We start from the raw sequence: 25,540 nt of genomic DNA on the forward strand, positions 1-25,540 counted from the left end.
GTACACCCTACTAAATTATGTTAAATATTCGTTTCTGGCTACTACTAGAGGCGTACGACAGGGGAAAGTGAATGGTTGACCCTTCCCAAATTCTACGCCACTGATGAAACTGCTATTATAGCATAATTTTTAGATTCTCCAATACTTTCTATGCAAATAATATACTCCTCATTCGTAACGATAAAGTCATTAGTTTTCGAGATATTTGAAGTTAAAAATGAAAAGTCACACTTATTTTGATTAATGTATTATGCTCCTTCGTTTTTAGCTTCAAATATTTTGCCATATATAGCAATTCCGCCAGTGGCGTTGAATTTGGGAAGGGTCAACCATTCACGTTCCCCGTCGTACGCCTCTGGTAGTAGCCAGAAACGTTTGTTTGACATAATTTAGTAGACTGTACAATACCAGCACCACTTACCAAATTTCGTGCTGTTGTCCCATGCCTGTCACGAAATATTCAAAAATAAATAAAACAAAAGTTTAACTTTGACACCCTGTATTTAGGTTATTATTAACTTTTGTACTAAGGTAAGTTAGCTTAAATCGACATATTTAAGCTCAGAAATCTAAGGTTAAGCTATGGCCCATTCTTTACCAAACACCCTGTATATTCCAAATACTCTATTTTTGTTCTACCAAGTTTTAAACGTTTTTGCACAATAGCTTATCTCCACTATTTCAGTTTTGATCTAAATCGCTTTAACTCTCCTACTATACTAACGTTGCATAATTAGCATACATTATCCTGTAGTTTCGCTGTTATCTGATCCAGAACTAATGAAAATATATAATAAATAAGCACCTAGCCTCGGTGCAATCCTACTTTCACATGAAAATAATCAGCATATCCCTCATCTGTCCAAACTGACTCATACATGTCTCTCACCATATTTACATTATCTCCTGGGACTCCTTTCTTATTAAGTGCCCACCACAAAATCTCTCGATGCGCACTTATGCATCTCCTTTTTCAAAATCAATAAATCATATATGACCGTTTGTTTCTTTATTCCTGTATTTTTTCGTCAGATGTCTGATAATGAAAATTGCATCTGTTGTTATTAATCTGTCATGCATAAAGCCAAACTGATTATTGGATATTTCGGTTTTTTCACATATCCGTCTATCAATTACTCTCTCCCATACTTTCATGGTGTGACCAAGTAGTTTCATGGACCTGTAGTTTATACATTGTATCTGCCTTCTTTTTGTAAACAGGTACTAATGTATTGTTTCTAACCTTGAATGGTGTTTCCCTAAAATATTCCTTACCCGGAAATCCTAATAGAAGTTCAGTTTGTTTCAGGAATATTTTACCTCAGGAGATATAGCATCTTCAATTTCGTTATTAATATTTAAAATCATGTCCTTTGATTCCGATACTTCGTTTTCTGGTTTGTTCTCATTGTCCATTTGGCCCTTTTTCTTTGCTCACTGTGTTTAGTATTCTTTTCTTGTAACTTAGCAACTAGCATTTTTAATACTAATTCAAATGCTATTCTAATCTATGAAATAATCATCTAGTAGTCAGTTTTGAAACAATTTATTAACTATTTAACAAAAGTATTATCACATTTTTAGATTATATTAACATTGCGTATATTTTTATTGATTAGTTATTTTGTACTGCAATAAACAAATAAATAAAAAATATAATATATTAAATGAGATTAATGGGATCTACTAATAAATTTATTGACAATATCGCAATTACGCAATACATTTTTGACACTATTTTTTAAAAAATTTAGGTATTTTCAAAAAACTCTCGATGAAAAATTTTTTATTTGTCATTGTCATTTCCTGAGGATGGTCGGTGTATAGCACTTACTATAGCTATAATACCTTACGATCTGAAGAATTCTCATGATTTCTGTATTTCACTAAGTAATAGTCAAAAGATTAATATAGAAAATAGTGAGAGTAGTACCCTGAACAAACTTTCTGATATCAAAAGTCTTGTAAAAGCGGTCATACTAAATTGGTGCAAGAAATTAGATATTATATGAGAATCATTAATACATAATAAATATGGTTAATTCGCAGAAAATTTGCAATTATTTCAAGACGCTAGTCATCATCAACTAAACCCATGTTGAGCTGGCCCCCCCCACTTGCAAAAATTAAAAAACAAACAGCGCTGATTTATGAGCTATTTATGAGCTTTCATATTCCGCACATAAAAAATTTTGAGCTCGTTACACTGAGCAGGAATTTAATATTTTAGTGGGGGAGGGGGCTGACTCAGCTCCCCCACTACTTAAAAATAGGGATATTGAATCGATCTTTGCGGCAGAATTACGAGCTATTTATGAGCTCTTGAAATGATATAGTTCCGATTTTTGAGCTCATCCCCTTCACCCCCAAACAACCCTTTAATTGATTTAACTTAAAAGAAAAATGCTGAAAAAATTAAAATATATCGTATCGCGGGTATAATTCTTATAGCTTATATATTCTATAATTTTCACCCCCAAGAAGGGGCGGTATCCACCCTCAGGGTAAAGGCGCAAGATAGCACCATATCACCTTTGTTTCTTGAGGTATCCTATAACCACTCACCAATTTTCGTGAAAATCGATGAAGGTTCACCGAAATTGAAGGTAATAGTTAATTTTTAACTTCAGTGACTGCACTATATAAAAGGAATTGCAATTTAATAATCTAAATGCGCGTATTTTGGGAGCTCATAAATTATTAAATGATATGTAGTCGCCAAATAATTAATTTAATGCATTTTAAGTTCAACTCTCTCTTAAGCCGGGAAGATGGGGTGGTTTACTTGCGAAGGAGTTGTAGCTCAATAATCGAAATGCGCGTGATTTAAGAGTTTATTCTTAGAATATATAGGAATTATACACGCGATACGATATATTTTAATTTCTTTCAGCATGTTTCTCTTAAGTTAAATCAATTAAAGGGTTGTTTGGGGGTAAAGGGGATGAGCTCAAAAATCGAAACTATATCACTTCGAAAGAGCTCATAAATAGCTCGTAATTCTGCCGCAAAATCGATTCAATATCCTTATTTTTAAGTAGTGCGGGGGGGGGCTGAGTCAGCCCTTTGATGTGCGGAATATGAAAGCTCATAAATCAGCGCTATTTGTTTTTTAATGTTTGCAAGTGGGGGGGGGGCAGCACAACACGGGTATCAACTAATCAATTTAGTGGATGCTAAACACCACATTTTCTAGGTTGTATCAAATGTGCAGACTGTTGTGTGAAGTCCTCCTCCTCAGTCCGTTATCCTACGCAAAGATATGATAACATCATGATGTTTGATTGACCACTCAACTCTATTTTGAACTTTTTGAGATGCTTCTGGAAGGGAGAGTCCTATGATTTTTTTAATTTGATCAGACTACCGCGAAGGAGATCTGCCTCTTGATCTTCTGCCTTCGACGATCAACCTTTCCATGACCTCTTTCCTTCTAGATATATGATCAAATTACATCAGAACAAAAGACTAAGTTTTCAGTCTAATGGCATATAAAACAACATAACGTTACTTTACATCCCACCAAACTGAAAACAATGGCAACCTTCTCTGGTTACACCTCCGAGGCTTCTACAATTTGCAAGCCATAACGGATGCTGAGACTAAGGAAGATGAGGGAATTTTACAATTTATAATTCACGTCCCATCTGCTTAGCGCGGTAAAGTTCTAAAGAGAATGGTTCCCTTCGTACTCCAATCAGAGTAAACATGTAAATCAAAAATGAATAACCATTTTCAATTTCGTTGCAAAACGAAAATACAGCCGCACCATATTCTAGTCCAATAAGAGAGAGAGTGCAGCAAGCACCTCTACCTGTTTCGAAACTTACTAGTCTCTCATCAGGAGGCACATATGCTGCTCTCTCGAACGAAATGGCATAGATGCCCTAGAGGTAACTGCTAGTAAAAGACTAAGTTTTCAATCTAATGGCATATAAAACAACATAATGTTACTCTACATCCCACCAGACTAAAAACAATGGGAACCTTCTCTGGTTACACCAGGTTATTCATTTTTGATTTACATGTTTACTCTGATTGGAATACGAAGGGAACCATTCTCGTTGGAACTTTACCGCGCTGAGCAGATGGGACGTGAATTATAAATTGTAAAATTCCCTCATCTCACTTAGTTTCAGCATCCGTTATGGCTTGCAAATTGTAGAAGCCTCGGAGGTGTAACCAGAGAAGGTTCCCATTGTTTTCAGTCTGCTGGGATGTAGAGTAACATTATGTTGTTTTATATGACATTAGATTGAAAACTTAGTCTTTTGCTAGCAGTTGCCGCTAGGGCATCTATGCCATTTCGTTCGTTGCAATCCGTGACTGCACGCCGGGGTTTGTTTTGGTTGGATCAGAGAGAGCAGCATATGTGCCTCCTGATGAGAGACTAATAAGTTTCGAAACCGGTAGAGGTGCTTGCTGCACTCTCTGATTGGACTAGACTATGGTGCGGCTGTATTTTCGTTTTGCAACGAAATTGAAAATGGTCATTCATTTTTGATTTTTTACCTCAGAACATTTCTGTTTAATGTTGTAATGCGTATGGTATTAATATTTAGTTCCTGAAGCAGAGACTCATTTGTACGATGTGCTGTCCATGGAATTCATTTCATGGAGTCCATTTTGCTGTTGCTAACCTAGCTATGTTTGTGACTTCTTTTTGTTTGTATTCATTGTTAGTCCGTATTGTTGACTTACGTTGTTGAGTTCCGGTTATATCTGTTCTAGTTCTTTCTGAGATGGAGAATGTTGAAACTTTTCAACTAATGTAAAATTATATCTTCATGTTGGTAAACTCTAATATACATTACTATAGCATAGCTGTTTCTAATTATAGGGATGTAAACGATATCCACAACAAACAATATCTTCATCTCCTTGGATGGCCTATCCCCGTTACAGATGTTTGATACCATCCTGGCTATTTTTAATAGATTTTCTTAGCTTGTGCAGCTAGGCTAACTTCTTTTTCCTTGTTTTCCGAACACCTTGCCTGTAGTACGGTTCGAAGCATACTATAGCGTTGTTCATTGCAGATTATATGCCCATTTTATTCCATTAAGATTTTGGCTTTCCGGATGATAAAGACAAGAGACGTTGTTAAATATTTGAACCACAAAACTTATTAATAAAAATTTAGAAATGTAGAAAATTTTACCGGAGCCATATAATGTATACAGTATTGGAAATCTTTTTTCGGAACATAGGAACTTTCAATGCAACAAGTTAGATTCTTGATTTACAATTAACCAGTGTCAATTTCCAGACAACCTCGCGATGTTTCATATTTAATTCATTTGTTCGACTGCAGTGAACTGAGGTGCTCCATCGGATTGCATCGTTTGTGCGATAGCCAGCAGTAAAGGTATTACAGTCGAACAAATGAATTAATTTTAAAACATCGCGACGTTATATTGAAATTTACACTGATTAATGGAAAATCAAAAATCTAACTTATTGCACTGAAAGCGCCCATTTTTCGGAAAAATATTAACAATACTGTATATTTACATATTATGTGAATATTCTCGCCACAATAATCAAGAGTTTACATCAGAATACAGTCCAAAAATACTATATGCTCAGGAATTATTAGTAAATAGTATACCGAATGCAATTTTAGCTTCGATTATAAATACTACTAATTACTAATATAGCTGCTTTAGTTTACTGGAATATTTATTTTTAATGATTTTATTAAAGGCAACAATTTCAAAAAGATCCATTTTATTAAGCGTCCGTGGAAAAAATATTGTGTATACTACTAGCAACATTATTGCTCTCGCGTAACTGCTGACCTTTACTTTCTCGCAACATGCAGTAACTGTTACTCTCGGTCAATATTATGTAACTTTGTGCTTTATATACATACTATTATGAAACTATATAGCTATTTGAAATTATTTTTACATATAATTTGGTAGATGTTAAATATTACAATAATTGTTTATACAGTAAATATCTTAAAAACTACAACGTTCCTCTCACATTTTAAATAATATAAATAGAATATGACAATTAGTCTATGTTTCTTTCGTTTGTTTAGGAAGAAAGTGGAATTCTCCTGTTCATTATTTCATCACGATGCAATCTTTCCTACTGCCTCATTTTTGACAAAATATTCAAGATGAGTGTTATTTTAGGTTATGTTTCAAAGGAGTAACCACAGTTATGGTCTGATCAATTCCTATCAGAGGAAAACCTTATCCGGAAGTACCAAAGTCATGTAAACCTATTAGTCTAGCCTTCTTTCTTCTAAAGAGTATGAGAGCACTTACATAAGAAATGAATACTTTACAAGTACTTCAGGAAAAACAACAAGGCAAATTCACCGTAGGTGCTTTGCATTCTCTTGTTCTACATCTCAAAAAAACCATCTCTTGAGAAAAAGTGACATTATCTCATACATTGATATATATTTGATAACACCCTATTGGAGTTTAAGACTGCTGCAGCAGAAAAAGGTATACAAACCTAGTAACCAACCAGTCGGACACTATAAGAACATATTTGCTTGTGATATGCTGGTTTTGTGGAGCGAAACAACATAGCAAAAGGTAATAACATAATTGCAAAAAATGGAAAGACTTGCATGTTCAGGAATCATGAGTACAACGAAACCGTGGCATAGCTCACTGCAGTCTTAGAGGTAATGCTAGACATTCCTTGTAAATATGTACAAGTAAGAAGGGTAAAATAGGTGCATTATGGTTTACACTGATGGATCAAAAACAAAAGGAATATGAATAGACCTTAGTGGTACTAAAGCTAGACTATCCAAAGCCCTACATTGTATAAAGCAAGAATTATAATAATCTTCCTTAGAGCCAAAATAGCCATTTCCTTAGAGAGCCAGGATGAACTGAAGGTTATAAAGTATGCGACTTTATATGAGTTAGTAATAGTTTGGAAACACAATAGTCATTTAAACAACTGATAGGGTAGAACAAATTAACCTCATTGTGGAAGAGTACATGGAAACTGTTGGTAATGAAATTGCTAACAGCCTTGTAAAAGAAGCCACTAATACTCCTTTTATTGGACTAGACTATTGCCATTTTGCGGTGTACCAAAAACCCTCATAATGAAGGATTTCTGAAAATAAAAGACCTTGTGTAGCTTACTAGGAAAATATTCCGTTTCAGATGCAAACAAAAATGCTAATAACGTTCTGCTCGCTATACAAAAATAGTCTTGGAGCTTCAAAAGACTGCACTCAGAGTATTACAGGTATTCTGATTTGACACTGCTAACAGACATCATCTAGTACAAAATAGAAACCAGGAATTGTTCTCCAATGCCATAATTCTTAGAATAGATCTTTTGAACACTTGATCAGGCCACAAATATTTCTCCTATATGGATAGCAGGCTTTAGATGTCAGGCGCACAAAAAAGATCTGTCAGGCAACATTACCAAAGCTCTATATTTATCTTTAAATGACAGTTTTACTCTATTGGTTATGTCAATTTATACTTTGTGGTTATTTGAAGTACCAAGAAAATTTTTTTTAGAATAACTCGTTGATATTTAAAAAAAAATATGTTCTAGAGGTGCCAGAATGAATGAAATGGATTAAGAAATTCTAAGAGACTGACTTAAATAACAAAAAGTCAACTATACTAAAATCACAATAAAGATACACTAGAAATAAACAAACCAAGACACGTTGAATGTTACCAGGACACTCTAAAATCATAATTTACAATGTATAAACATTGTAAATCATGATTTAGGATTTACAATTTATATATATATATATATATATATATTGTTATATTTCTATTTGATATGAAAATTAAATTTTGATAATTATAAACAGAATTCAATTTAATATAAAATATTTTCAATTTTCTCAACCACGGGCATATAAATTTAGAACAACCTGTATACAACAAATTGTTATATTTAATTTTAAGAAGTGATTAAACGAAACTCGGGACAATGCGCTTAGAATGAACAAAGTGAATGGCGCGTACCATTGTCGTTGTTCGCGGAAGGTTCGATCATTAGCCTATGCTAAATAAGACTCAAGTGAAATCGATAATAGGTCATTATCGTTGTTCGCGGAAGGTTCGATCATTAGCCGATGCTAAATAAGACTTAGTGGAAGTAGATAATAGATCATTAAATTTTGTAATTAGTAGAAAGTAATTTTAGAATGGGAATTAACTATTTTTCCTTTGAAATCCATTAAGCATATTTAGAAAGATTAAAAATTGGTTTTGAGGAATACTGCGAATGAGAGTTGGTGGTGGAAGTTTGATTTGTGAATCTGGAAGGGATATTTAGAAAGTAGGGGAATGAATGACAAATAGAGATCAGAATGTTTTGAGCTGTCGAGAAGGAAGTCCAGTAGTAGACGGTAGTGTACGGAGAGTGAGAAAGCCGGTGTAGTTCCGTGAGTGTGGAGTATCTATCGTGGAACGAGAGGTAGGCCAGGTTGAGAGTAAAAGAACCTCCTTGAGCCAAGAGTTCCCGGTAGCTGATTGCAGTTTCGAAAAAGGTAGAACACAGCATCGCGACAGAAGCAGGAAACGAGAGCTATACGAGCTAGTTTCAAAGGAGAACATTACTGGAAGCCAGGACGAGGTTTTGATTGCAGCCAAGGATAGCAGGAAACGGGTCTTGTGTGAAGACATTCTCAGTTCACCAGAAAAAGGTCAGTCTCATTTGTTTGGACATGAATGTATGGGTTTTTCGTATTAAATACCACATTTAAAATTGAAGAAACATAATCAATAATATCAGAAAAGCTTCATCAAACTTAAATAGAATTGTTGCTAATAAATCATAATAGTTAAATGTTAATAAAAACTTTCAATTGGAAACCAAAAGGAAATAAGATTCCCATGTGTAAATGTTATGTTTAAGAATAATAAGATATAGCAAATATTAAGCAGTGATTGCCATTTAAATAAAATAAACAATATTTTGATTACAATTGTAACCCATATGTGTTATTATTTTACTCTTTTCTTTCCTATCCCGATTAGGAACCATTGTGAAATACTTAGAAGCCACGTAAGTAAGTAATTAATTTTATAAAAAGCCCTGAGATTGAAAACATATTGATATGTGATCTGGTAAATTAATTAGATTATTATTAATGCATTGATTAAATTAAATGACATATAAAAATATTATCTCATATCAATAATCAAGATCACATCAATATATATATATATATATATATATATATATATATATATATATATCATGACTTGGGAGTGCTCCTTGTAACATTCAACGTGTGTTGGTTTGTTTATTTCTAGTGCATCTTTATTGTAATTTTAGTATAGTTGATTATGTAGGAAAGTGGTGTTCAAGAAGTGCCGTAATGAAAAGGCATAGGTAAGTCATTGGTTTATAATGTCACAAAATACATTAGAGATAATTATTTGCTCTCAACAATACCAGTTTCTTAAAGCTGATGCTAAATATACGTCGCTATTTAACGAATGTGTTTTCTGAACAGTGCGAAAAGAGTTTAGAAAACAACAGGCAATTGCCCAATAGCTTATTTGGACACTTCGATTCTGCATAAAGGACACCGCACAAATCTTATTGAAAATATAACCTCACTTAAATGAAACAACATTTAGATGAGTAGATTGGTATCGAAATTACACTCATTTCATATCCTCGCGCAAACTATGAATTTTAATTAATAATGGCGTAAATTGTAATTAAAAGTTAATCGAAATCACGTTTTCTGAAGTCCACAAAACTTATTTATAAATATTATTAGTGTAGTGGTTATTCAAACGATATTACCCAGCATGAGCTAAGCAGATTAACGGAATATATACTTTTGTATGCCTGGCCAAATTATACCTACTTTATTATCTATAACCCTTTGTCTTAAATATTTATGAAGTGGCGATTCCGGAAATCTTTTTTCTCTCTTTGACTCATTTAAATTCCCAATTGATTTTATATTCATTTATATCAATTTAGGCCGTTATTATTCAAAATTCAGAGTTGGCGCACTCATATGAAATGCTTGCATTTGCGACAACAATCTATCAATGTAAATTTTATTTCATTTGAGTGATATTATCTTAACAATCATCATTAACAATATAAGATATGCCAATGACACCGTAGTATTAGCGAAAACAGAAGAGCAACTAAAAATATTGATGGACATATTATTATCAGAAGAAAGTCATAGGCTGGGTTTGGACATTGACCTTTCCAAAACCAAAATCATGGTATTCCACAAGAACCCCCTTGAACAAATTACACCCAACATACAAATAAATGGTATCACCCTTAAGAGTTCCCAAAGCCTCAAATACCTGGGCAGAGAGCTAAATAGTCAGCTACACCTTTCAAAAGAAATTAGAAGACACACTGAAATAGCATGGTCTGGTTTCATGAACATGAGTAAAATGCTCTGCAACCCCAAACTATCAGTCACAATAAGATTGAGAATACGTGTTGTCTCTATTACTATATAGACCTGTGAGACCTGCACATTAAAACAGTATGACGTCAACAAACTGAGTTTATTCGAAATGTGGATGTACCGCCGAATGCTAAGAATAAGCTGGACCAGAAGAATTACGAATGAAGAAGTACTGGAAAGAATGAAGACACGTCCTCATCTGGTCAATACAATCAAAATTAGAAAGACGTCGTATCTAGGACACATAATGCGCCATAGAGAATTTGAGCAGCTCCAGGTAATATAAGAAGGCAAAATCGAAGGTTAAAGGGGTATAAGAAGAAAGAAAAAATCGTGGCTCCGAAACATCAGAGATTGGACCCACACAACAGGGAATGTCTTAATTCATCAAGCCCAGAACAGAGAGAAATTTGCCATATTGATCGCCAACCTCAATAGAGAAGGCACCTAGGAGGAGGATGAGTGATATTATATTTTACATAAAATGTGTGCGGTGTCCGTTTAAAGGAACAACTTTGAAAATGTCCATCGAAATATTTTACTTCCTCATAATTACTACTAAGCGACTATTTTCGATAAAACACTCGCTCTTCTTTGGTATTTGATCTAATACTTAACATTTACAGGTCAAAAATCGCTTTCAAGGGGAGGTTCTCTCGGTGTCCCTTCAGACTCAGACTCTTCACTAAATTGCCGTATTGAAGGTCTTTGGGACTCAGAAACAGGAAGTGAAGGCCTTTGGACGTCGGACCTTCTTCGCCTTTTCTTTCGTCTTACTTTACCTTTTTTGTTGACTTCTGGATTGCTGCCGTGAAGGCTTCCTCTAGAACCAAATGAGACGTAGCTACCTGCTAAGCTAGGGTGAGATGAGTCAAGTCTTGGCAGAAGTAAGGCGTCTGTGTACGACGGGGGGCCCTGACTTTCTCTGGGATCTGGAGCATTTTGACTGGTTTCTTCTCTATACTCTCTTTGCATTTGCAACATCCTCTCGCGGGATTCCCGGGCTTCTCTTTCTTGCTGCAGTCTTCGTTGTTCTATTTCTTGGTATCTTTTTTCTCTTACTTCATTTATTTTTCTTAATGCTACTATAGTCAAGAGAAGAACTAGCATTGATATTAGTAAAGCAATTGAGTACCACCATAGGTGATCCTTCTTTTCCGAGGATGGATACCATTGTGACTGGCATGCCATTAACCAATTTTGCCCATCTAAATGTTCAGGAGAATCACAGATCAGTTCATCGACGAAAGAACCATGAAGCTGCAACCATTCGTAGGTTTCCTTCAACACTGAACAATCACATCTCCATAAGTTATCTGTGATTGATATTATTAGTATATTTCGAGGAAAATTGGTATAGTGGATTGTTGTTAGACGATTACTGGAAAGATCAATTTCTTGCAAAGAAGACATTTCTGAGAAAGTTTTATTGTTGATAGCTTTGATCCTACAGTCGCTTAAGTCCAATGAGCGGAGATATTGAGCTGTCCAATAGTCTGGCAATGTAGTTATAAAATTTCTTTTTAATGATAAGTAAGATAGCTTTGGCAGTCTGGACAATGAATCTTGTGAAACAGTGCTAATTTCGCAATAACTGGCATCTAAACCATTCAATGATACGCTGTGCAAATTATCTATTGAAGATAAATAGTTGTGGGATACATTTAATCTTATTAAGCTCTTGGTAGCGAGGAAAGCGCCTACAGGTAAAGCAATGAGTTTGTTAAATGACAGGTCTATAGCTTTAACGTATTCCAAACCCCTAAATGTATTCCTATCTATAGAGGTAATTGCATTTAGAGACAAATTAAGGGTTACGAGGTTTGGAGTGTTTATAAATTTGTTATTTTTTAATTCTCGTAACATATTTCCGTATAAATTTAAGCTTTTAAGTTCGCGCATACTACCATGTGGTACACTCTCTAAAAAGCTGTCAGATAAATCTAAATACACTAATGTCTCTGAGTTAATAGTAACATTCCTAAGAAATCTGTTTTTGTTTAGATGTAGTGTTTCCAATGCTTCTAGGTACGTAAACGCATATTCACTGACCCGACTTAAGCGACAGTTGCTCAAGTCGAACACTTTTAACGTTTTTGAGCTCATATTTACTTTTAAGCTGCCAATTGGGTTATGTGATAAATACAGTTCTTCTAAATGAGGAATACCTTTAATAAATCCCTTAGGTATTGCTTCAATGGAACAGTTATTTAGTCGAAGGCTCTTTAAAGGTTGCAAATTAAAATGCGATATCGAGAGAACCCTTAGAGGGTTTCCAGAAAAGTTCATCGACACTAATTTTTTTAAATTCACAAATGTTTGGGCTTGCATATCTCTCCAGTCTAGAAAATTGTTGAAGGACAGGTCCAACGTTGTTAGATTGGACAATCCATCAAAGTCTTGGTGGTCCAAGATTGCTATCCGGTTGTGTGACATATTTACATATGTTAGGTGAGTGTAATATCTTAGTCCCAATGGAATTTTCTCTAGGCTGTTGATGGACATATCTAGACCCATTACCTAAAAAAAATAATTAGTGTTAGTAATACAGTTAAAAAATACTAAAAATAATAGTAATTAAAAAAATAATTACTATCAAGTAGATACATAAGATACTATTGTAAAGCCTATTGTAAAATTGAAAGCACACTCGAGGCAGCACAAAGCGGATTCAGAAAAAGCAGAACCACCCATGATCATATTATACAGGGTGTCTGCGTAACTTGGAACCATATGGGAAACTTTTTTAATATCAATTTTACGAAAAGAAGTTATTCTTTATAAAGTGCTCTGCATAGTCTAAAACCTAAGATGCAATCATCATATATCAAATTTTGTCAACAGTATACGAGGTATGTCAAAAAATATTAATTTCGTTCAAGAGCAAGCTACCTTTATATTTCAAAATATCAAAAAAGTTTATTATGAAAAGTTATTTGTAATTAAAAACCATATTCAAATATGCAATAACAACCTTCTACGTGAAAAAAAATTTCTGAAATTTTCCTAAATTACCGATTCCGAACATCATTTTTATTTATTAGACATGTAATAACTCTTTTATTAATAATTTTAGGAAAAAAAGTTAGTCTTCATAAAAATCTGTGCATGGTCTAAACCTCAAGATGCAACCATCAGTTATCCAAGTTTGTTAATACTGTTGACAAAATTTGATATCTGATGATTGAATCTTAGGTTTTAGACTATGCAGAGCACTTTATAAAGAATGACTTTTTTTCGTAAAATTGATATTAAAAAAGTTTCCCATTTGGTTCCAAGTTACGCAGACACCCTGTAAATATTAGATTTAACATCAATCAAACAATAGAAAAATATCAGCAACAGGAAAAATATAATATGATGTACATAAACTTTGAAAAGACTTTTGACATGGTACCAAGGCAAAATAATGGGAAATAGTAGAGAAGAGAGGTATTAGTAACAAAATGATAAGAGTAATTAATAACATTTACACAAGAATATGAATTATGTCATCGGTCAAAAGAGAACATCAAACCCATTTACTTAAAACGAGGGTCTGAGACAAGGAGGAGGATAAAGTCCAACACTATTATAATGTACACTTTCTTCTTCTTCTTCTTCTTCTTCTTCTTCTTCTTCTTCTTCTTCTTCTTATTCTTCTTCTTCTTCTTCTTTTTGTATAGACATGACTGTCTGTTTTTTCAATGTGCCTCTAGTAAGTTGTCGTTCCATTGTTTTCGTGTTCTTCCCACTGATCGTCTTCCTATTGGGGAACCGTCTCTCGCTGTCCTGATTACCCTATTTGTTGTCATTCGGCTTATGTGGTCATTCCATTCTATTCTTCTGTTTCTTACCCAGTTATTCATGTTATCCACCTTGCATCTCCGTCGTATACCTGTACTTCTAGCTCTGTCCCATAGAGTCTTACCATCGATTTTTCGAAGGGTTTTCATCTCCGCTGTTTCGAGCAATCTTTTTGTCCTCTCTGTGTCGGGTCGTGTTTCTGCCGCGTATGTCATTATTGGTCTGATGACTGTTTTGTGAATTCTGCCTTTCATTTATTTTCCGATATTTTTGTTTCTCCATATTGTGTCATTCAGGCAATCTACGGCTCTGTTTGATCTATTCACTTGATCTTCCACTTCTGTTTCGAGCCTCCCGTAGCTAGATAGTGTGATGCCTAGGTATTTAAACTCCATCACTTGTTCTATTGTCTGACCTTCCAGCTCCAATTTACATCTTATTGGATCTGTTGCTATAACCATGCATTTTGTCTTTTTTGAGGAAATTAACATGTTACATTTTCTGGCGATTATGTTAAATTGGTGCAGCATACGTTGTAAATCATCTTCACACAGTAATATACACGGATGAGATAATTAAGTAATGTAGCGTAAAAGTAAAAAAAATGCATGTGGGTTATAGAAATTTCAGAAGAGTAGACATTTCACAAGTAGTATTCGCTGACGACGTCGTCATATTGGCCGAAAATGAGAAACAACTCAAAGAAATATGGGACAAAATACTAAAAAAATATGGAATGACAATTAATAAAAATAAAACAAAAGTTATGGTCATTGGAGAAAATGAAGAAGAAGAAAAGATAAGTATCAAAAAGGGAATAGAACAAGCACGAACCTTCCAATACTTATGAACCTTCCAATACTTACTTCTAGGCAACGGAAGGCAGGAAACAGAAATTAATAATAGAATTCAACAAGCGATGAACTTATACTATGCAATCAGCAATAAATTCATAAATAAAAAAAATGACAAGAAAAACAAAAATTAATGTTAAAAATGTATAAACATTCTCAATTTCTTTGCAACACGAAAATGCAGCAGCTGCATAATACTATGGTCAAATCTGAGAGTGCAGGAAGAGTCTATACCGGTTTCGGGGGTTGTTTCCCCCTCATCAGTAATCCCATATCCACTTCTCTCAGATTCTTCCACGTACCACTTTAGGCCTTTCCGAATTGCGAAGAAAGAAATGTCACGGATAAACTAGGGTTATCTACCGAAAAACAAAGTAAGTTATTAATCGAAGTAGCACAGAGAACGACAATAAACATCGTCTCCATATCACCAGATTGACAACGGGTGGAATACTTTATTTGGTTACACCTCCTGAGATTTTCAAAATTTATAAATCATACAGGATGCCGAGGAAATTAAAATGAGAGAATTTTAAATAATTCACAACTCATCTGTTCAGCGTGGTAAAAGCTCCAACAAGAAAGATTCCTTAATACTCAAACAAAAGAGTAAATGAATTAAAAATGTATAAACATTCTCAATTTCTTTGCAACACGAAAATGAAAAAATTAATGTGTTCACGTCAATATATAGGCCTGTATTAACCTTTGGTTGCGAGTCGTGGGTTTTAACAAAAAAACAAAACAGTAAAATACAGGCACTAGAAATGAAATACCTTAGGCGAGTTCGAGGAGTTACCACAAGAGATAGACTATGGAACACTTAAATAAGAGGAAATTTGGAAATAGAGTTCCCTTAGAATTTAAAGAAAGAGGGCAAGTTGGTTGGGTCATCTTCAAAGAATGGATTATACAAAACTGGTGAAAGAAATTTGGCAGGCAAAAACGCAAAAAAGAAAGAAGAAAGGTAGACCACGGCAAACATGGGATAGAAGCCTAGGCAAAAAGGATAACAACGTGGATAGAAGCAATGACGCTGGCCAGAAATAAGAAGAATTGTTTAAGCTTTATAGTACTGCTAGATATTTGTAGATAGTTTAGTTAACAAATAAACAATGTTCGACACAATCAATCAAGATACTAATTGTTGTGATTGATTGACTGATGCGTTCAGGGTAGACAGGCAATTCTTCATGAACTTATTCTGTATTATAGATTCATCATATATTTTTTGGACTGTTTTCTTTGGTTACGGTTTTTCCCTTCTTTAATTTTTTTATATCTTAACAGTTTTTTTGTCTATATAGCTAGTCATAATATCCTAATATTTCATAAGCCATAATAACTCCCCGCCAACTTGTCAATAATGGGAGATATATAGGGTGAGGCAGATAAAGGGCCTATTATAAATATCTCGAGAACTAAAGGTAAGAGAATCATGAAAATTGGAATGCAGGGGTTTTGAGGTATGAACTATTTAATGAAAATATTTCGGTCTCTTTGCTACTTCAGGTTATACCGGAAGTTGATTGTAACTTCGTTTTTTTTAAATAGGACACCCTGTATATTTTTACGTTTTTGGATTCTGCTCCATGTCCTCTTTCTTATAATATGAGGTTTTGTAATATTATACAGGGCAGTTTAAAAAATAATTACAGTTTTTTATAGATTTTGTAGCAAACTTCACACCCTGTAGAATTGTACTGATTTGATATAAAAAAAACTCCATTTATGCTCAAGTGATTTTCAATATAGTCTAATATTATTAAAAATTATTAATATAGCGAAATGTTTACTTTGAATATACAGGGTTGGTCGAAACTCGGAATGAGTATTTTCTGAGTTTTCTTAAATGGAACACCCTGTATTTTAGTATTGTAGTGAAATGATATGTTATAGTACTTTTTTATTTCTTAAGCATTCCCTATACCTAACTGCTTTAATTTGTAAGTTATTCGTAGTTATTTAAGCTAAACATTAAATGCAACAAAAATTACGTGAAATTTTATTAGGTTTGCCGTGAAAATATTCAATCATAAATAACTTTTTGAAATTAAATACATGTTAATCTAGAATGATCCTTAATTTATTAATATTGGATGAGATACCAAAATGCCTACGTTGTTAAGATTGTTGGTGCATAAAATATTAATAAAAACAAACCATATTCTATCTAGTTGGCTATGGCTTTGAGACTAAACTTGCTTAAACATTAGACATTATATTATTTTTATAGTTGGAATTGCTTTGTTACCATTACTAATATAAATTTTTGTAATGGGGAACTGATTAGTAAAGTTTTTGTTCTAGGAGACTATAACAAAAATGTACTATTAGCAATAATAATTTATCATCTGCAATTCCCTGATAGACGACAACCAAGAAGAGAAACTTTTCAAAGTTTACTAGAATAGTTTCGAGCCCTGTGAAGTTAGCACCTCTAAATACGATTTTTTCAAAAATTTTTGTTTTTTTTAATTGTCTATCAAATGTCCACTCTTGTCCAGTAAAAATTTTTTTTTGTCCACCTTTTGTTTACGAGAGATACTAAAAAACGTGAAATAAGGCCCAACACCCCGAAGTCAAAAAAACGTCGTAAAAACTAATACGTTTAATTGTCCAACTGTTGTCCACACCTGTCCAGGCATTTTTTTAATTGTCCACCTTTTATTTATTTAAATTAGCAATAATTATCGTTTGTTAGTAAAAATGCCAAAAAATGAGAATTTTTGGAAATTTTTTTTCACGTTTGATTGTCCATCGAATGTCCACCCATGTCCAGCAAAAATTTTTTTTGTCCACCTTTTGTTTACGAGATACTAAAAACACGTGAAATAAGGCCCAACACCCCAACTCAAAAAAACGTCGTAAAAACTGATACGTTTGATTGTCCAACTGTTGTCCACACTTGTCCAGGCATTTGTTTATTTGTCCACCTTTTATTTATTTAAATTAGCAATAATTATCGTTTGTTAAGTAGTAAAAATGCCAAAAAATGAGAATTTTTGGAAATTTTTTTTCACGTTTGATTGTCCATCGAATGTCCACCCTTGTCCAGCAAAAATTTTTTTTGTCCACCTTTTGTTTACGTGATATTAAAAAAACGTGAAATAAGGCCCAACACCCCGAAGTCAAAAAAACGTCGTAAAAACTGATACGTTTGATTGTCCAACTGTTGTCCACACTTGTCCAGGCATTTTTTTTAATTGTCCACCTTTTGTTTATTTAAATTATCAATAATTATTGTTTGTTAGTAAAAATGCCAAAAATTGGGAATTTTTGGAAATTTTTTTTCACGTTTGATTGTCCGTCGAATGTCCACCCTTGTCCAACAAAAAGTTTTTTTTGTCCACCTTTTTTGAAAAAGTAGTTGAAACAAATTTTTTGGACAGGGAAGGAGTAGAAGTTTCCGAATTCGAGAAAAAGTTGTCAGGACTAACAGCTTTGGATTGTCCAAAAGTTGTCCATTCGTGTTCAGACATTTTCATTACTTGTGAAACATTGGTTTTTTCTCAGCAATATTTTTTAATTTGGTAGCAACAATGGATCATGAATGCGAATTCCAAAAAATGATATTTTTATTCAACGCCGTGTAGAAAAGGTTACTTTTCCACACGTTCGAGCGATGCAATATTCGCATTTTCACACATTGTTGAATAAAATATCGTTTTTAACTAGTGTGGAACAGTTTTTTTAACTCATCTGCTTACAATGCTCGCCTTCGGCTCGCATTGCAACCCTCAGATTCGTTTAAAAAAACTTTTCCACACTAGTGAAGAAATATATTATTGTTTGTTTGATGTTTTTAACTTTTACTATTGCTTAGCAAGAAAATTTTCGTTGTCCATTTTTAGCCTAAGAGATAATTAGAAAATGATACATAATATATTTTACCCATAATAAGGCCAAGCACCTGGACTTTCAACAAAGGTCATAAAAACTAATAGATTTTACTGTCCAACTGATGTTTAGACATATTTTGGCATTTTTTTTATTTGTACACTTTCTATTTTTCTTTTTTTTTTGTTGATCGCAATTATTTATAATTTGATAATAACATATTAGAAAATTCCTCGGAAGTATGATTCATTTGATGCGTTAAATGCTGACAATTTTCTGTAAATTTGAAGGCGAGGATGAAAAATTTCTTGATGATCAACATTTTTGAGAATAGTATGTCATCTGTAACTTTTCACATGGGTTACTTACTATTTAAAAAGATAACTATTTTTAATATGCAGTAGGTACTTGTCATATATTTTAATAGTTGATTGTGAATGAAAAGTAAGGCACAAGTTAAATTGTAAAATTCGAAGAAACTATGCTCAAGTTATGTTGATTGGATAACCGAAAAATAATATATGTTTACATTTTTGAAAAAAAAATGCATGATAGGTTTGAGAATCACGAAGAAATAGACAATTAGACGACTAACAATTAATAAGTGAGTTTATTGATATACTTCCGTAGGATTTTTGTAAACATTCAACATTTCATTTTTCTATAAGTTTATAGAAAATAGTAAAAGTGTCGGTGATAAATGTTTTAATAAACGAAAAATGTAAACTGCAAGTTTTAATCAAATTCCTGGTGCAAGCAATATTTCCCATCTAAGGGGACACAGAGGCTTCTGCAGTGCGAGTGAGACGCATAGAACAGAAAGCGAATGAGTGGAAGGAGGAAACGGAGAAAACGGCCTCTGTCCCGCTTTAACTAATGACGAAATAATTTTTTCCCGATCGATATTCTTTGACGCGGCATCTACCAATCACAGAAGACGAAATGAGAAATTCTCATTTTTTGGCATTTTTACTAACAAACAATAATTATTGCTAATTTAAATAAACAAAAGGTGGACAATTAAAAAAAATGCCTGCACAAAAGTGTGGACAACAGTTGGACAATCAAACGTATCAGTTTTTACGGCGTTTTTTTGACTTCGGGGTGTTGGGTCTTATTTCACGTTTTTTTAGTATCTCGTAAACAAAAGGTGGACAGAAAAATTTTTGCTGGACAAGGGTGGACATCTGATGGACAATCAAACGTGAAAAAAAATTTCCAAAAATTCTCATTTTTTGGCATTTTTACTACTTAAAAAACGATAATTATTGCTAATTTAAATAAATAAAAGGTGGACAATTAAAACAAATGCCTGGACAAGTGTGGACAACAGTTGGACAATCAAACGTATTAGTTTTTACGACGTTTTTTTGACTTGGGGTGTTGGGCCTTATTTCACGTGTTTTTAGTATCTCGTAAACAAAAGGTGGACAAAAAAAAATTTTGTTGGACATGGGTGGACATTCGATGGACAATCAAACGTGAAAAAAAATTTCCAAAAATTCTCATTTTTTGGCATTTTTACTAACAAACGATAATTATTGCTAATTTAAATAAACAAAAGGTGGACAATTAAAAAAAATGCCTGGACAAGTGTGGACAACAGTTGGACAATCAAACGTATCAGTTTTTAGGGCGTTTTTTTTGACTTCGGGGTGTTGGGCCTTATTTCACGTTTTTTTAGTATCTCGTAAACAAAAGGTGGACAAAAAAAAATTTTTGCTGGACAAGGGTGGACATCTGATGGACAATCAAACGTGAAAAAAAATTTCCAAAAATTCTCATTTTTTGGAATTTTTACTACTTAAAAAACGATAATTATTGCTAATTTAAATAAATAAAAGGTGGACAATTAAAAAAATGCCTGGACAAGTGTGGACAACAGTTGGACAATCAAACGTATCAATTTTTACGACGTTTTTTTGACTTCGGGGTGTTGGGCCTTATTTCACGTTTTTTTAGTATCTCGTAAACAAAAGGTGGACAAAAAAAAATTTTGCTGGACAAGGGTGGACATTCGATGGACAATCAAACGTGAAAAAAAATTCCAAAAATTCTCATTTTTTGGCATTTTTACTACTTAAAAAACGATAATTATTGCTAATTTAAATAAATAAAAGGTGGACAATTAAAAAAAATGCCTGGACAAGTGTGGACAACAGTTGGACAATCAAACGTATCAGTTTTTACGACGTTTTTTGACTTCGGGGTGTTGGGCCTTATTTCACGTTTTTTTAGTATCTCGTAAACAAAAGGTGGACAAAAAAAAATTTTTGCTGGACAAGGGTGGACATTCGATGGACAATCAAACGTGAAAAAAAATTTCCAAAAATTCTCATTGTTTGGCATTTTTACTACATAACAAACGATGATTATTGCTAATTTAAATAAATAAAAGGTGGACAAATAAAAAAAATGCCTGGACAAGTGTGGACAACAGTTGGACAATCAAACGTATCAGTTTTTACGACGTTTTTTTGACTTCGGGGTGTTGGGCCTTATTTCACGTTTTTTTAGTATCTCGTAAACAAAAGGTGGACAAAAAAAATTTTTTACTGGACTAGAGTGGACATTTGATGGACAATTAAAAAAAAAAGAAAAATTTTTGAAAAAATCGTATTTAGAGGTGCCAACTTCACAGGGCTATAGTTTCGTCGTACTGGACACTTAGATTACGAGAACGTTCATATTAAGAGCCGTTTTACATGACCGAGATTTACTTCGAAATTGACGCTGATAACTACCATGAAAAATTATCTAATAAAAATGTTAGATGTAAAACACAAGATTTACTCTGAAATATACCATGATAATTTTCAATATAAAAATTTAGAACCTGTTCTATATTCTAGAAAGTTTCCAGAGTAAACTGCGCGAGTTTCTGCGCAGAACGTTAAATAACGAGGTGGTGTTTACGATAACATAAACTTTATAATTACAACACGTGCTGATTTGTTTATTCAGTGAAGTATCTTTGCTTTGTTCAAATTATTTATTTTTGCACAAGAATTTACTTCTATATCCAAATATATTACTAAAAAATAAAGAAATGAAAGTTGTAACTTATAACCTTAAAATGTCATTTCACATTTCTTCTTTTCTTATGTTACCTCTAACTTTGTTTTCTTTCATAAGTGGCCTTTTATTTATAACAAAATTCTATTTAATGTCAGTCACATTACACACTACGCATGCGTTTCACAACAATTATGTTAAGATTTAACTGTAGGTGTAAAACAAGGAACAATGGAAAAATTGTATAAATTTACTACATAAATTTTCGTTATTATTCTTGAAATAATTTTCGAAGTAAATCTCGGTCATGTAAAACGGCTCTAATATGCAGATTCTCAGTGACACTAACATTTAATTCATTTTAATCATTTACAATAGTTTTTGTTCTATCAGATTTCTCGTAATCTAAATGTCCAGTTCATTGAAACCGCTTTAGTACATTTTGAAAAGTTTCTCTTTTTGGTTGTCATCTACCATGGAGTTGCTGATGATAAATTCTTATTGCTAGTAGCACATTTTTATTTGTTATATTCTCCTAGAACAAAAAAACATCTCAATCAGTTCCTCATTAGAAAAATTCATATTAGTAATGGTAGCAAAGCAACTGGAACTGCAAAAATAGTAGAATGTTTAAGCCAAGCAATTGTTTAAGCATATTTAGTGTCAAAGTCATAGCCAACTAGATAAAATATTGTATGTTTTCATTAATATTAAACACACCAACAATCTTAACTACGTAGGTATTTTGATATATCAACCAGTATTAATAAATTAAGGGTCAGTCGAGATTAATATGTGTTTATTATCAAAAAATTATTTATGGTTGAATATTTTCACGGCTAACCTAATAAAATTTCACGTAATTTTTGTTGTAATTATTAATGTTTGGCTTAAAGAACTACGAATAACTTACAAATTGAAGCAGTTAGATATAGAGAATGCTTAAGAAATAAAAAAAAGTACTATAAAATATCATTTCAATACAATACAGAAATACAGGGTGTTCCATTTAAGAAAACTGAGAAAATACTCATTCCAAGTTTCGACCAACCCTGTATACTAAAATTAAACATTTCGCTATATTATTAATTTTTAATAATAATAGGCTATATTAAAAATCACTTGAACATAAATGAAGTTTTTGATATCAAATCAGTACAATTCTACAGGGTGTGAAGTTTGCTACAAAATTTATAAAAAACGGTAATTGTCTTTATTAAAACAATAATAAACTACCCTGTATAATATTACAAAATCTCATACTTTAAGAAAGAAGACATCGAGCAGAATCCAAAAATGTAAAAATATACAGGATGTCCCATTTAAAAAAACGAAGTTACAATCAACTTCCGGTGTAACCGAAAGTAGAAAAGACACCAAAATATTTTCATTAAATAGTTCATACCTCAAAACCCCTGTATTCCAATTTTCATGATTCTCTTGCCTTTAGTTCTCGAGATATTTCTAATAGGCCCTTTATCTGCCTCACTCTTGTACATCAAAGACCTTTTTGATGATGCTTGGCCACAGCACTAGAACGTCGAGGCCACTCAGCTTCTGGATAACTCTAGCCAAAAAACAAGACTCAAGAGGACAAAGCCATATGAGTTAGTGTAGTGCATAGTGCAAGTTAAGTGAAAATGCTATTGTAATGGCGCACAAGAAAAAATGCTTTCAAGATTAGAACAAGCTCAGAATATACCACTGGGTGATTCTTAGATTAAACTACCTATAGTTTATTTTTAAACCAAGAGGAGTAAACTAAAAAGACAGATTCACACTCAAGAAAGTCACTAGAAATATCACCAAATACATCTTCTTTTTTGGTTGATCATATCGGCTTTCGACGATAATCCATACATATTATATTATACTAATACGTCGCTAAAGAGTTCTAAAAACAACTGTTTTTGATATAAAAGTAGACTAAAAATCTAAAAATTAAAGGAATAACGCAAAAAACACAAGAAATCGTCGATATAACTTATTAACCTATAAGATGATTTCGTAACAGTGGAGTAAACTTGCCTGAGGTTGGACCAATTACAAACAAGAATTAAGGCGCGGTAAATTTGAATTACTCCTCTTGGTTAAAAAACAGACCATAGTAAGTTAGGATCTATAAAGCAGTTACTGATTGATCTTTGACTAAATTGTAGCAGTGGCGGTTCTAGACCAAAACAAAAACGGAGGGGGCAAGTCACAATAGATTTTGAGTGACCGGTGGTTGCGTTTGGGTTCTCAAAAACCCCAATCATTGAGAGGGAATGTAAACATTCAAAAAATCAATTCTAAAAAAATTGTCATTAATTGAATTTTCGAAATTCCATCCGTTTCAGCGCACTTATGAAATAAAATTGATTAATTGATCAATGAAAACTATCAATCCTTCTCCAAAAACATCAATTCAACATATCTTTAAATAAAAATATATTAAACAATAAATAAATGAGGAATTGTACAAACACTTTTATTTTATACAAATTTACTCCTTGTTGACAAGGTTTACATTTATTTACAAATTTAATCTTCTCTGGCCAACATTACTAAAAACGTCTATAATTTGGTCTGGATTGTTCATCAACCTTTCACTTTCTTCTCTTTCCATCGATATTATTGAAAGGTTCGTCAGTCGATTAGTTGTCATGGTAGAGCGCAAATAAGTTTTGACTCTTTTCATTGTGGAGAAACTTCTTTCAGCTACAGCACTCGTTACAGGTAATGTAAATGAAAACTGGGCCAATTTTGAAAGCTCAGGACACAACATTTTTTGTATAAGTAAATCAAAATAAAAATCTGTTGTCTTTCCTTTGAAATCGTGGAAAACCTCTTTTGTCATTTCAATTTCATACTTAAGATCTTTTGTATTGCTGAACATACTGTACTGCTCTGCAAAGCTTCATGCGGGATCAGTTGTAAGGAATTCAGTGCAGCACTTCAAGTAATATTTGTTTGAACAGAATTTCATCATTATGCATAGATCTTTATCCTGTGGAAGTCATGATGACTGAATCATCAAATTTTATTGGTTTTTGCCCCTTACGCTTCATTTGGTTATCAGAGTGTCTTAGAGTTTTTATTTCCGCTTTTTCAGCTACAAAACCAACTAGTTTCCAGCATTCATCAAAGAAATTATCAGATCTTTTACTTTGTAGTAACCTTTTCAAACCATCGATTACTTTAACTGCAAAGCTCACTAGTAGGTCTTCTTTCTGTAAAGCTACAGACGTTTTGTTTGTATATTCCAAAATCTCTCCTAAAAATTGCAGAACAAATACAATTTCAAACTGTTTGAGTAGAAGCAAGAATCCTTTAGCAGTAGCAGCTTCAACCTTGTTTGTTGACCATTTCAGGTCCTCCAAGGTCGATATTACAGCTAAAAAGTTATTTTTGGGGAGATATTATTTTTAATTGAAAGTACTAAGCGTTGTTGCCAGTGTTGTCAAATGTATTGTGAAATGAAAATTAAACACGGTGAGTAAACAAGATAACGTGCCTTTTTAACAAAAATTATAGTACAAAAGTCCTGTAAAAACTAGAGGGGCGGTTGTCTCCCTGCCCCGGGCTAGAACCGCCACTGAATTGTAGCATTAAATAAAGAATATAAAAAATTCCCATTTTGGATTTT

At 33.1% G+C, this 25,540-nt stretch overlaps 1 protein-coding gene across 1 annotated transcript in view; it reads right to left on the minus strand.

The window, feature by feature from the left end:
* Positions 1-1,530: 1,530 nt before the first annotated feature.
* Positions 1,531-25,540, minus strand: part of LOC126878616 (carboxypeptidase N subunit 2) — a 114,056-nt gene continuing 90,046 nt past the window's right edge. Inside the window, exon 2 of the mRNA XM_050641442.1 lies at positions 1,531-12,937. Coding sequence (XP_050497399.1) covers positions 11,045-12,937 — 1,893 coding nt within the window. The 3' untranslated portion in view covers positions 1,531-11,044. The remainder of the gene's footprint in view (positions 12,938-25,540) is intronic.

This window comes from Diabrotica virgifera, chromosome 10 (assembly GCF_917563875.1).
Source record: "Diabrotica virgifera virgifera chromosome 10, PGI_DIABVI_V3a".
Taxonomy (NCBI): Eukaryota; Metazoa; Arthropoda; class Insecta; order Coleoptera; family Chrysomelidae; genus Diabrotica; species Diabrotica virgifera.